The 14478-nt window shown below is 35.6% G+C and overlaps 2 protein-coding genes across 2 annotated transcripts in view; both read right to left on the bottom strand.

Annotated features, from left to right (window-relative positions):
• The window catches only part of LOC109043455 (uncharacterized), a gene marked incomplete at its 5' end in the record, with an annotated part of 310463 nt that overhangs the window by 252339 nt on the left and 43646 nt on the right, over positions 1–14478 (bottom strand).
• LOC109043414 (uncharacterized) overlaps positions 4008–14478 on the bottom strand; it is a 33345-nt gene continuing 22874 nt past the window's right edge. Inside the window, exons 2-3 of the mRNA XM_019060608.2 lie at positions 7180–7254; positions 4008–5830 (exon numbers count right to left, since the gene is read on the bottom strand). Coding sequence (XP_018916153.2) covers positions 5586–5830; positions 7180–7254 — 320 coding nt within the window. The 3' untranslated portion in view covers positions 4008–5585. The remainder of the gene's footprint in view (positions 5831–7179; positions 7255–14478) is intronic.

A 14478-nucleotide genomic window follows, 5' to 3' on the forward strand; every position in this document is an offset into this window, starting at 1 on the left:
GATATAAACATAATTTTTGACTTGCTGATATTTAGTCACCTCAGGTAGGTATTAAATAAACTAATTGCTTTGAAGTTGGGGTTGAGGTCTTTTTTACAAACAAATTATAATGGATGGATTTAATACATGACAAACTTAAGTGACAGTTTCAAAAGTATTGGCCATTTTCGGTAAAACTAATGTTTACTTGATGAAATAAGTCGAGGCTAAAACTCATTGTCTCTTTTTGGAATTCGAATTTATGATTCGTCCGAGACTTGTTTCCATGTAGGTAATTTTTCAAATTCGACCATATTTTTTTTTCTGTAATTACCAAAATGACTCTGGAGAAATTAGAGAAATTAAACCAATTAACAAAATTAGTACCCAAATTAGCGAAACCAACCGAATAACAAAACTGTAACCACATATCTGAGGTTACTTCACAAACAAATCACGGCACAGGCAAAATTCGCAAATCTAAAGAGGGAATTGATGACAGTTTGTAAAGAAATATGGTGAAGTTTTTATGATTAAAATTTTAGACCATAGATCTGTTCACGTAATGCAAGCGGCAAGAATACCTGCATTTTTCTGCAGACTTTGATGGAGCCCTCCGAGTGTGCTGTTCGATATGCATATAAAAAAAGTAGATGACACGCATTGCATCGAGAGAGAACTAACTCGAAAATATAGGGTCCCCTGTTTCTTTTCGCATAATGCAATTGATTGAAGAGTGGATCAAATTTATCAAAATGGAAGAGAATAAAAAAGGCGCTTCTATAAGTGGAATGTCCCAAAGCTTAACGGTAATTTTCTCGGAATCAGTTCTTGGGATCAAAATAACTTTTTTGTTCAGTAACGTTTTCCTAGATAAATCCCTCCTTTCAAAAATCAAAGTATCGCAGAAACCCTCCTTAAAATACCTACGGTTTTGGTTTTTCTGAAATCAGAAATGTGTTCAGTGTGTAAAAGTACATAAAAAAGTCAATTTAATTCATAACTGTCTCCGAAATAAAAATTTAAAAAAAACGGTTTTTTGTCCGAAACTTTGAAGGTTTGTAACCCAGATGGATGCGATTTTGTGGGAATTCGTTGTAAAACAAAAAAGTCTTGGGTACTAAATCCCAAAAGTCGATCCTGAAAATAGACGTGTTTGACTCTGGACACCCTGCATTTAAAAAAGGAAAAAAATAAACTTCCCTGTGGAAAAAAATCAGTGACAGATAGGTTGTTTATGATGCACAAAAAAATATCCTCCCTGCCGAATTCGGTGGGTTTTTATTTTCTTGCGAATCACCTCGATTCACGTAATTACTGAATCCCGTGAACGAGTATCAAGTGCCTCTTGTAATTCCCGGGAGTTGAGTGAGCTTTGTTGCATAAACGACAGTAAGTTTCACCGGAGTGGTACTTGAGGTGCTGGACCAGATTTCCTTTGTTGGCGTAGCTGGCTCCGCATATCTTACACTTGAACAGCTTGAACCCTTGGGTTTTACCGGGACTAACGGCTGATGACGGAGGATAACCTAAAAATCATCAGATCATCAGATACTGGTTACATCAACTACTGACAATCCACGCCAGCGACAACATTTGAACCACACTTTGCAATAAGGGACTACAATTTCTGGCTCGGTTCAGAAACAACCAGGGTGTCTACTAAAACAGGCTGGTCAAAAATCAGTACTTTTACAGTACTTTTTCAGTACACTCCCAAGGAATTCAGTGACCCCCTCAACAGAAAAATTCGGTGCTTTTCAGTACATTCATTTGACGAAATACGAAAAATTTCGAATTTCTCGCTCTAATTGCGACAAAAGTGTGAAAAAAAAATGAAAAAATTCCGGACCTCCTTGCGGAAATTTCCACGCTTTTTCAGTTTTTCCTGACCGCCCTTAAAAAATCAGTATTTTTCCGGACTTCCGACTTGTAGACACCCTGAACAACGTACATACTATTATTTTCCTTATACACATGAGTGTTTTTTCGGATGAGCCAGAAATTTTAGTTCGCCAGTGCAAAATTTTGTCCATTTCATAGAGGCCCTGCACTGCTATCTTTCTAATACTGTAAATTTTAATTTCGTCACTCCGTAACGGTCAGATTCACCTGACGATGAATGATTACCGAGATATTCAACGATCTGTTTGGCAAACAAAACCCAGGTACATTGCAAAATACGAAGAAGAAGAGAAAAAAAAGGAAGGGAAGATAAAGAGGAGGAAGAAAAAGGTTGTTCACGAATTCGCCATGTTAGAGAAAAGCTTAGCATTAACCTTTAGACATTGCAAAAATACGAATTTCCAAGGAAACTTGTGAGTATTTTTCTTCTGATTTTCAGTGAATTTTATTTGCACTTTAATCTATAGAATCGGAAAATTTCGGGGTGAAAAACGTATAACTTTGTTCAAAAATAAATATTTTATCGAAAGAAATTTGAGAATGTTCGAGGGTTCATTGGGCGTTCTTCCGTATCAAGGCAGTATACCTTTCTGGAGACTTTAACGCAAAGTACAGAATAAAGACAACCTTCTTCTGCTTCACCAACCTGCCGTGCTGATATGAAGCATGATGCCGTATGAGCCTTCGAACGTTGCCACATTTCCTTCTGTATAAAATAAGTAGAGATATTAAAGGAGACTTGGGGGTATTTTACTCCCGATTTATCGGAGAATCTCATCTGCAATTTAATCTACAGTATGTGAAAATTTCAAAGAAAAATACTCATAACTTTCCTTCAGAATAAAAGTTTCAGAGGGGGCAACTCAGCAACATCAGGGAGTTCATACAGCGTTTTGCTTAGCCATAGGAGCAATGGTATTGTGAACCAGCTAACCCGCTTTGTGCTCTGCGCCGACCGAATTGGTATTTTGCGGTATAAAATTTACACTGACTAAATTAGTAAATTACACTAATTATATAGTGAGGGGTATGGTGGTGCTTGAAGTACATCACCAACTAGTTTGGGCGAAACACCAATTTTCTTGGTGAACAGCACCAGCGAAGGTTGGCTGGGATAAACACACTTTTTCTTCGGTGTAATTTGACAAACTTGTTTTGCAAACCTATCACTCAAACAGCTATCAATAAATTATCTGGCAGAGAAGGGTATTGATTTTTAAACTTGACTTTGGCTGTACTCAAAATTGCTGGGATTAGAGATGCAAGGTCTCAAAATGGATTCTATAGTCGAGTAGAATGTAATTCAGTCAAATTTCAACGACGAATGCGCAAAGTCGGATTTCCTTCAAGGAGCTGAGAATTGCCCAACATTAGAAATTACGATGTGTGTTTCTTTATCTTTATTATGCATTTGATGTTAGTTATCAATTACACACTATTCCTACCAGTGGCAAGGCGAGAATGATCGATTATCGATATTTTTCCCCATTTGAAGCTATGGTAAAAGATCGACCATTAAGGTGTTCGTTGCGAACACTGTTTGTTTATAGATTCTTTTCCATAGGTTTAAATGGCAGATCAATCGATACGTCGCAAAGCACGCCACGCCACTGAGTCCTACCAGGAATTAATTGAGAACACCACAAGAGTAAATTGCACGATTGAGAGCAGCTAATCAAATCGAGGCAAACTGATTGGTGGTTCGTTAAAGTATGATCGAGCAAAGAATCATAATTTTTTTAGAGATAAGTACTGTTGTGAATTTTCTGACTCAAAAATTATAAAACTGTCCGAACTTACAACCGATTTAAATTACTTTAATCCGAAAATAAATAAATGAAGAGCTGTAAAACTTGTTTAGCTACTATATTTGTCTCCGCCACCGCACACGCTCCTTCGATGAGAATTTACTGGCTTAAGAGCTTGACTAGCGAGACAATTTCTAAGGCTTGGAGATGTAACACTCCTGATCAGAAAATTTCCAGTTCAGCCGGATTTTTAACTTCCCTACTCATTGGGTTCACTCTGGAAAAAAATGGAGCCTTTCCATTTTTTCAATCAAATGATTATGATAGGCTTCAAAAGTTAAAAAACTTCAATTGTTTGTAAATTTTTTTATTTTTCCTTTTTAATGATAATAACTGCTACCAATACAAAAAGAATATCACAAGTCAAGATGGGCGTTGCGCCCTGAGTTACAGAAATTCTTATACAAAAACGCGTGGTGAAACGAAACCGATATGGAAACAAAAAAAAAAAAAGAATGAATAAACAAGATTTATATCATGCAATTGGAGAAGACAACAAAAAAAAATGAATGATTGAACAAGATTTATATCATGCGATTAAAAAAGACGATGAAAAAAAATGAATGAATGAACAAAATTTACCTAACAATATTTTTCATTTTTTTTAAAAGATTTTTTTTTAATTGAAGAAGACTAACAACCAGGTACATGGAAAACAGCGCAGAAGAGAAAAGAGAGTCTGTGTTTCATCTATGTAAAAAAAAGATGATATTTCCCTCCTAATCCCGTCAATATTTGTAAAATAAATTAGATAAATATTTCCTTATACACAAAACGTAAAGGTTAAACATTGACCAACAGTGAGGCAAGGTCTTTCAGATGTATAATCTAAAATTTAATATGGTAGGCAATGACTGCCGTTTTTTCCGACATGAGTCAATTGTTCGTGAAAAATCAGATCACCCCAAGACATAGTCGAGAAGAACGAAAAGGAAGATCTGCTTCACCAGGAAAGGATTCATTAAGGAAAAACAGCCTAAATTAATCTTAATACCGTTCGTACCCTTATAAATTAACAGTTTAATGAATATACCTTTTTTGAGTTTTTAACTACACACGAAAAGTTTTGGGGAGAAGTCCTTTGGATCACCAACGAGGAATGGTGACAGGGATGAGATTTTATTTTTCAGTGTGAAGTTTCCAACTCTTGTGACAAGAATAAGGGTTGCGCACAGGGTAAAATATACCTACAGGAACAATACTGGTACAAAACGAGTCAGCAAAGGTTTTATTTCAGTTCATTGTGCTTCGATCAGAGCGCCTGCTTTTAGTATGCTTTACTGATAATTTGGATACTATTTCAATAAGAGGAACAACAACACAACTTATACAGCAACTGGAAACAACTTTGAATGGAGAACTTGCATGAGTGAGGGATTTGCGATTTAAGTGCGATTCCATGAGTAAAATTGTACAAGAAACACGATGGTGCCACTGGTTTTCTCTGAAATCAACTACCAAGCTCTAAAAAAGCTCTCAAAATTCAATCCGTCACGGAGGGAATATTCCATGCTATCCTGAGAGTTCACCTACACATCAATTCAAACTCTCTGTGCAAAGACAGGGAGCAAATACATTAGCAAGGTTGCCGTGTTTTCAGTTTTGGAGCCCCAAACAAAGTGGGAATCCTGTAAATGTATTTGCACCCCATCTTCGCATGGAGGGTTTGACTTGATAAAGACAGCGTGGGATATCCCCTCCATTACGGCCTAAACTTTAAGATATTTTTTTGAGCTTCGGAGTTGATTTTACAAAAAACCAGTGGCACCATCGTATTTCTCGCGAAACTTTACATAAAAAACGTACTAGCTCACACATGTAAGAGCTCCATTGTAAAATGTCATTAATATAAAATCAGATCACGAGAAGTAGATGACGAAGGAAGCACATAGGTTACATAGCAATCCCGTGAACTTTTAACATGTGGGTCCTGAAGTATGGCTTTGTGCCGAGACCTTTTTGACAAATTGCACAATATGTTTCTCCAGTATGTGAGTTTTGGTGGCTGCGCAAGTTGGTGTAGTGTTTGTAGGAAGCGCCGCAAATATCACATTTAAAAGGCCGGTTCGCGTCAGTCATAGATTCATTCATTAGTTTCATGTTGAAGAAGAGATTCTCGTGCTTTCTGGCGCGGGATCCTGGAAAAGTCGGAGAGTTAGTCAAAATGAGAATCAAGAACTGCGGGCTGATCGTTGAAATTGATAGACAAAGGAAGACGAGGGGAAAGTGAAGGGGTCCTATTGGTTGCAACAGGTGGTTGTTATGGACTCAGGGCGAAAATGATGAACTAACTATAGGGTCCCTCGTGGGGAGCCGTTAACTGGTCTACTATTTAGCTCTTTCGTCCATTGCAACCATCCGCTTCCATTTCCTCTAAGTATATTTTTTGTATAGATTTGTCTATCAATATCAATGATCAGCCCGCTGTTTTAGTTAAGAGACATAGCCAACGAAGCAGGCTTTTGTCAAGGATAATCGCACATGGGTGGTTTCAGGATAACTGGAATCGTTTTGTCGCCGTAACAGACAACACATTTTTCGGTAATATTTTCAGTGGTAATGATATAATCACTCGAATTATTTTGCATTAATCTACACAGGGTTACGTGTTATAACGCTTTTCAACGAGTTATCGCTCTACTTTTCAATTTTAATGTATAAATGGTCGAAAATGTGCTGCCTGTTACGCTGACTTTTTACCGCGTATCAGACAGCACATTTTCGGAATTTACAAGATATTAATTGAGAAGTAGAGCGATAAATCGTTAGAAAGCGTTATAATACGTAACCCTTTAAAGATTAATGCGAAAAAATTCTAGTGATCATCATTTCAACTAAAAATATGACAGAAAAATGTGTTGTCTGTTACGGCGACAAAACTATTTCAGTTATCGTGAAACCACCCGCATGGCCGCATGTCTGAAACAAAGGGCTCACAGCAACTGTTTTAACTTCTGGGAGCGCTGATGGCCTATTCGAGTAATTGAAGGCGCAACGAGAAACTCTTTTCTTCGTCAGACAAATTCAACTCTTCTCATTGTGATGGTTGATTTCGTACCCTATTCAGTTGATCACTTTAATACCTTTGCAAGACATTGGGCAAATCATTGAACTTGATAGACAAAGGGAAAATGGAGGGAGCTATTGGCTAAAACGGGCGGTTGGTATAGACTAAGGGAGGAAATTATGAACTTGAGTCTCTTGTGGGTTGCCGGAAATTAATATATTATTTACCTCCTTCGTCCATTGCAACCACCCGCTTCTCCCAATAGAATCGCTCCATTTTCTCTTAGACTTCGTTGTCTATCGCTTTGTTTATTAATTTCAATAATCAGTCCGCTAGAGAGAGGGCCACCGTACTGAGAAAAATTGGATATTTCGCTTTAAACAGAACCGGATTCTTTACAGTTTCTTCGGATCGATTCTTGAATCTTAATCAAATGACCTCCATCGACATATATCAATGGTAAAGTCGGAAACTACGTACTTATGTCCATTGCAATGTTTCTAAATTTCTGCTCCTTTTTCATTTTCTCGAAGAGATACAAGCCAACTGCATGGCCTGAAAATAGAGAATATTCCGCTAATAGAGAGGAAAAATCAAAGAAGTTTTCAAGAAATTACACTGACCAGTTTTCCGAGGAAAAAGTAAAGTAGGTATGACAGGCAATCTGCAACGTCACAAACGGAGATACGTAGTTCAGTGGTGTGGCGTGCTTTGCGATACATCGATTGATCTGCCATTTAAACCTATGGAAAAGGATCGATAAACAGGGAGTTCGCAGCGAACACCTTAATAATCGATTCTATACCATAGCTTCAAATTGGGGAATATCGATATGTCGCAAAGCACGCCACGCCACTGACGTAGTTTCGCACTTCAGCCATCGATATTCATGTGCTAAATCGTTTAATATTTTTTTTTTTAAGCAAACGATTAATTACACCAAATAAGATTTTAAATATGACGAGGAAACTTCCACTATAGTGTAAGTATTAACTTTGTTCTCGCTGTTCCCAATAAAAAGAAAAATTCATTGCAATACAAAAACTCCTGATACCAAAAATCGAATTTTATTTGGCGTGATTAGGTGCTTTCTTGTTTCCGTGAATTGTTTACGCTATAAAATTTTCAAAATACTAAATTTAAAAATGTTTACTAGAATTTCACAAACTGATTCTAGGTACCATAGGATTGTCACATCACAGGATTTTGTTCATTTTAGCTGCAAGGAAGCAGAATCCTTTAACTTCAGAAAGTAATGTAGGTAATCCAGCAAGACCACTTTAAAGAGGATCTTTCGCATTATTCAATTTGAGAAACAACTTATGTATCAAAAGTCATTATTTTCATGGTAGACGTAGACATAAATTAAAAACTTTCGTCGAGCGTTCGAAACATTTTACCTCTGCAAGTGACCCACTTAAAGTAAGATTTATAAGTAGAACATAAGGAGGTGCTGGGATAAGAATGACATACCCTTAAGAAATGAACTTCTGAGGATGCTTTATTAATGAAATATGATTAATATGACTAAAATAAGAGGTACAAAAATCGTAAATGGAAAAAATTGTACAAGCAAAAAATGCACCTTTAAAATTATTGAATAGTATAAGTAAAACCTTAAAATTATGATAAAAATAGTGAGAAAAACCAAGATTCATTAGGAATGTATGGAAAGGCTGGAATGTATCATTGAGTTTAGCGACATAATATAACGTTAAATAGGTAATTGCCATACATTAAAAACTAAAATTAAATTCTTCGTGAAAATTACTTGATCAAAATATTCACAAAACGAGGAATTTTGACCCACAGGGAACATGCAATTTTCTTATTCTCATTGGGCCATTTCAGGTCACCAATTTCAGGAACTCTTCTTTCTTATTCAATCACAAACTTAGCTACACTTGAAGACAACCTACGCGTATGAAGGGATCGCACATTGTAAGTTAGCAACACCGTTTTCCTTATTCCATTTGAATCCATTATAATGTATCGATACATATTGATAAACATCGATTCTTTTACATATATTTAAACGGAAAAAACGAAGTTGCAAACTTAAGAGAACCGCCACTGGCTCAGAGCTAAAGAGGCTTAATTACATTGCAAAGTTGCGAAGTTTACGTAATAACTTCCTTCTTTCAGGAATTACAGGAGTAACAGTAATTTCAAAGATGTTTCGTAAAATCACAAAGCGAAATTAATCTAAAATTCTGAAGGAAAATTCGCAACAGTTTTCGAGTGAGATAACATGATGATACCATGAGATTATTATTGTTATTGTCCAAAAATAATCAATTTTCATAGTGATAGTAACCTTAATAATAAATTATTCATCGGATTTTCCTTTGTCCTAAATTTTCAAAAAGAAAAAAAGAAAATCATGAAAGAATTTTGAGGATAGTTAAGGGAAATTTCTCAAAGTTGCAATGCAAGTAAGCGCTTCTGGCTCCGATTCCTGCGTGTAGGCGTCTCCATACTGCGTATACGTAAATCAAAACAACAGCATACAATAACATTCTCAAATAACAGTTTCGAGACATTACCTTCTCAAAATACAAACTACAAACCCTGAGGCAAACATATCACACAAAAAGAATAAAACCTGAGGGTAAATTTTCAAAAAATAAAATAAATATAGGACGCATAAAATAGAAAGAGAGAGAAAGCACGTTTGAATCTTCTAATGTATAGTTCAATACCCTGCTTAAATTGTCATTTACAAAATGACAATCTGTTAAAAAGTAGAAAAAAAAACGAGAAACAAGCTTATGTTGAGGACGTAAACTCGAATCTTCGGATACGCGCTTATTAAGTTTTTCATCAGTGATAAAAGGTTCATTCGGTCTCATAAAAAAGCATGAAATTTGCATGAAATGTAAAAGAATACAAAAACTTACATGCTAGAGAGTGAGTAATAATTTCAATATTAAATTACATCAAAGGGCATATTCGCCATTTGTTACGTAAAGAGTAACTAAATATGTATCACAATCAACTTGACACATTCAGACAGCTTCGGTGGGGACTGAAACAAAGCTTCTTACATTCTTTGTCGGTGGGAGAACTACAAAATCTTCCTTTATTATTTCGGGGGAAAATAGTGATGGCAAATGCTCAATGCGTTAAGTCTGAAAATTCTGCTCTCATAACCACCACTACAACCCTAAAACTCCCCTTGCTGTATATTCACAATAAACGATCTTGGGTGAATTTAAAAATTTAGGTTAGTGGAAAAATGTATGCGATCGATCAGATTAAAGGTTCCAGTAAAATGATCGATTTACAAACAGCTTGTAATTTCGACTTGAAGTTTTCAGTGTTTAGATATTGGAAATTTTTTTAAGAAGTTTGGTGAGAAAAAGATTGTGGAATTTGTTTTTTTGTGAAAATGGTTGCGACTTTACAGAATAGTGCCGATAAAAAACAACATTCGAGAAATTTTAGGAAGAAAAAAAGGAAATTTGAATATTCAAAAATACGGTGGTAAAACTTTTGAATTTCAACAATGAGGGATGAAAAAAATGTTATGATGGTGCCTAGTGGTTTAAAAATAAAATAAAACAAATATGGAAAAAGAGAGCATTTGATAGAAGAGAAATATGCATATTTTTCATGGAAAATGAGAGAATTAAGTAGTATCCTACGCTGAATTACTTAATTATCTTAAAACTAATTAAACAATTAATAAGCGTCAATGAGTATTAGTAAAAAAGCTATGGGTAATACCTAGTTATTCCTAAAACACGGAAAAATGGCCTGCTCAATTCAACGCTTAAGATATTTTTACAGCACATTCAAATATAAGGATTTGACATTTTAGATCGATAAAAACCGAGAAAATAATGAGCTGTAGCATTACAGCAAAGAGAAAATAGTAAAGCCTGCAAAATAAAAATATTGGAGGGTTTGGGAGAATATAATTTAATTAAACATGTGAAAAAACACAACGCGGAGAGGAAACTTAGAAAAAAGAGAGAAAAAAACAGAATTCTAAGGATCAATAAGCTAATTTTCGGAATTAGAACGCCCTATTTTGGCCTTAGGTACATGAAGAGGGGAAACCTCTGAAGAAAGGGAATGTCTTCTCCTTCTCGAAGACCTGGGGCTTGTCTGGATGATAGACATAATGCTATAGTAGAACGATTTTGGTAACAGAATCAACTTGAGTTCATAGACGATTTCATGATGGTACAGCATTACAAATTGTGCATTATGCTCAACAATGAATTACACCTGTGTATGTGCTAAAAATGTAAAACTTGCATTGCTGTGTCCCCAAAACTAGATTTGCACTCACTTCGAAAATTACAACGGAGGCAGTTCTCATTAGCAGGTTTCATTTAGATCGCGTATTAATTGAAGAAATAGAGGCAAATTTTCGGAAGCTTTTCGGTGGGAAGATATAATTCTTTACCGAGGGCAGAATTTATAGTTACATTTTTGAGCGCAGAGAGTACATTTGAGAAAAAGTCGCGAAAATTACCGCATTCCCGTACTAGTTTTTATTAGTAATAATCAGGGAATCCTGAGAATTTCATCGTTTCCGATTATGTCACCGTGTTCTCGGTATATTTCCGACTGTATTTCACTACTACCTGGTAATTTTAGTACTCGCTTTAAAAAAGGTTAGAAAGAAGGTGACTAAGAAGACGGAAAAATTCCAAAAGATAAAAACTACTGGGAAGGTTGGTCATTTTCGCAACTTTTTTTTTTATTTTTCCAGTGGGCGATGATCTCTATCATAGTCAGAAAAAGAAATTCTATTAACACCGTGTAATAGAGACTTCATATTAAATCTAGTAGAAAAGATTTAGAATATACAAAATTACGGGTCAATCTGACCTGTATAAGGCCAACGAAAATTGTAAGTATTACTATTTTTATCCCTTACTTCAAACTCGAGTAAAACAATATTCATAGTTTACAACAACGTAAAATTATCACAGCATCCGTGAGGTAAATTCATTTGTACCACAAACACAAAGCAAAAGCACCGAAAATATTCGGTGCCAAAATATAGAGATCCAACTGGACCGTTCATTCCTGCAAAACGCACTGCCGTATCAAAGCTGTGAAAACTAAACGTTTAAATACAACAACCTACACTGACTGAGAACGATTATACCATTGACAGAAAAATCTGAAATCACTGAAAATCATAAGCATAAGAAAGTACCTCCAACTTAATAATGAGGCACATAAAATTTATCGAGGCGTGTTCTGCCGCATTTAATGAGAAATCAAATAATGTTTTGCCTGTTTATTGAAACCTTCGAGGAACCAAAAAAATCAGTTAAATCGGTGGTATTAATCAATTTAAAAAATAGAGATCAAATTGTATACGCTAACTTAAGAAAACCACATTTTTTTTTTAAATAGAGGGTTCAGAGATAAAAAATCGGACAGTTCGCTCACCAAAAAAGTCATACAAATTCATAAATTCCGGTGGAAAAAAAGCATTAGGTATATCGCGGCTCAGTGACGATTCGAGAAGAGATCTATTACGGTAAAAATAGCCTCAATTATCCAGTAAGATTCATTTTCATTTTGACGATTAAATATTTCTTGGGTCATAAACAATCTCCGGCAAGTTGCAAACTATGTATCAAAATGAAACTGTTGACCGTTCAAGTTATAGCAAGCTGTTGAACGGGGGGAAACATGTAAAAGTTGAGAATCAAACAAACAAGCGAAGGACAAATTATGGAAATTAATCGGAGGTTCGTTTTCTTCTTGAATGCATGATACCTGATGGCACACTCGTGAGTCCAAGTAGTGAAATCGATGACCTTAGTTGGGTTTAGTTAGGATAGGCAACTAAACTAACAGCCTGGCAAAGCTGAGAGTATCACCGGATTTGAAGGCGCTCTAAGCCGTGATCGTGCTTGGTGAGTTTTCTCCTAATGGAACAATCACTGTGTCAATGCGAATTATTAAAATTTACGCGTTGAAACGCACGCAGCTTGCAAATTGCCGGAGATTGCTGACTGCCTGCAACATATTCAGCTTCTTGGCCTCACCGGTTTGACTTTTGGAAGCTTCTCATATATGAGCACATATTCTGTCTTTCATTACACACAAATTCTCGTGGAGTAAGTACGATTTTAACAAAAATAGTTACAAGCATGCTTTGAAAAAATACATGAAGCAGATGAGAATGATGTTCTTCTGAATGGAAATGTCAAGGCACTTCAAAAAAAAAGTTGAAAAAACATGGGACATAAACACAATGAGAAAAGATGAAAGGATGGATTGAAAAACAAAAACTTAAACTAAAATTCAGAGGTAAGAGTGATGGTTAATTAAACAAATATACTATGTTACACTAAAACTAAGCAATAATCTCAACATGGCAATACCATAAAATATTGATCCAACGGAACTGGAGAAAATTTAAGTAAAAGGCAAACACTACCAGTATCAATTAGTTTCACAGGCCAAGATTCATACTACATAACGTTCAAAATATCACAAATTGGAATGAGGAGATAACTGGTAGAAAATATAATGGAGTAAGTAATAAATGAATCAATACTTAAGTAAAAAATACAAAAGAGATACGCTTAAATGAATTTAACCCAAATCTGTACAGTCTGCATGGGCAGCAGCCTTTTTCGAAACAAATTATTAAAATCCCTCTTTGAAGATCCTAAAATATGAAACATGTGAATGAGAATTGTGATGAAATAATTAATTTTGTGGAAGACTCTGCAAGTATAAATACAGGAGGGAAAAATTAAGCTCATCCTTGATTGAAATTACGGATTGAGAAAGCCAGCATTCTATACATGTACCCGAAGCTATCTTTACCTTGGGCAATATGTGAAAAAAGCTGAGTTGAGTGGTATGAAATTTTGTTGTTTATACAAGTCTGAGATGTTCTCTTAAAAAAATTCACAGTCGCAGTTTGGCAGTATAATTTTGCTCTTCAAACCTGGTTTGACCGATCCATTCGTTTATTTCCTTGAGAAAATCTTTCTTGCTCTCTTTGTAACAGACACGATAAAAAAGAGCTTCCTGGCGTTCTCGATCAGAGACTAAGGTACATCGAATCTGGCAGACTCAAATCCTTGAAAAAACTAAGTAACGCGTCGTTCTTGCCGTAAATTCATCCAATGGACACCAAAAAACAGAGAAAAGAAATCACACCTCGGAGTATACTTTTGTCTAAAGGTTCTTGTAGTCATTGAATGATGCCGCGTTTAATTTTTCACTCTATTCAGATTGCATTTTGCAATAAGGAACCACTATCTCTAAGTCTTTCATAAAAGCACATATCTGCATAGAGAAACTAATGGCATGTATGTGGTTTCTAAATTGGGCCAGAAATAGTGGTTCCTCATTGCAAAATGTAATCCATTTGCCTCATTCCTCGTTCTCCGACCTGCGCCAATTCAGTAGCGATAAGGCAAGTTGGCAACAGTGTTTTTCCACAATTTGAATCCATCAAAAATGTTGATTTTAGGATCGATTGTTCTATCATATATTTAAATGGGGGACTGACAGTGTTCCCAACGTTAAAGAATCGCCACGGGGCTGATAGTGAGTGAAGCGGCTTCTTTCGGTTAGGACTTACTTAACATGGAGAGGCGAAATTGATGAAAATGAGAAAAAAATAAAAACATAAAAACATAAAGAAAAAAAATAAATAAATAAATAAATAAGAATAAAAGAGAGAACAAACTGACAATACCCGTTTTCGTTTAAGCTTTCTGACCTGAAATTTTCAAGAGAGACAATGTGAATCATGGCTGAATAACAGGGTCTTAAGTACAT

Source organism: Bemisia tabaci, chromosome 5 (assembly GCF_918797505.1).
Source record: "Bemisia tabaci chromosome 5, PGI_BMITA_v3".
Lineage (NCBI taxonomy): Eukaryota > Metazoa > Arthropoda > Insecta > Hemiptera > Aleyrodidae > Bemisia > Bemisia tabaci.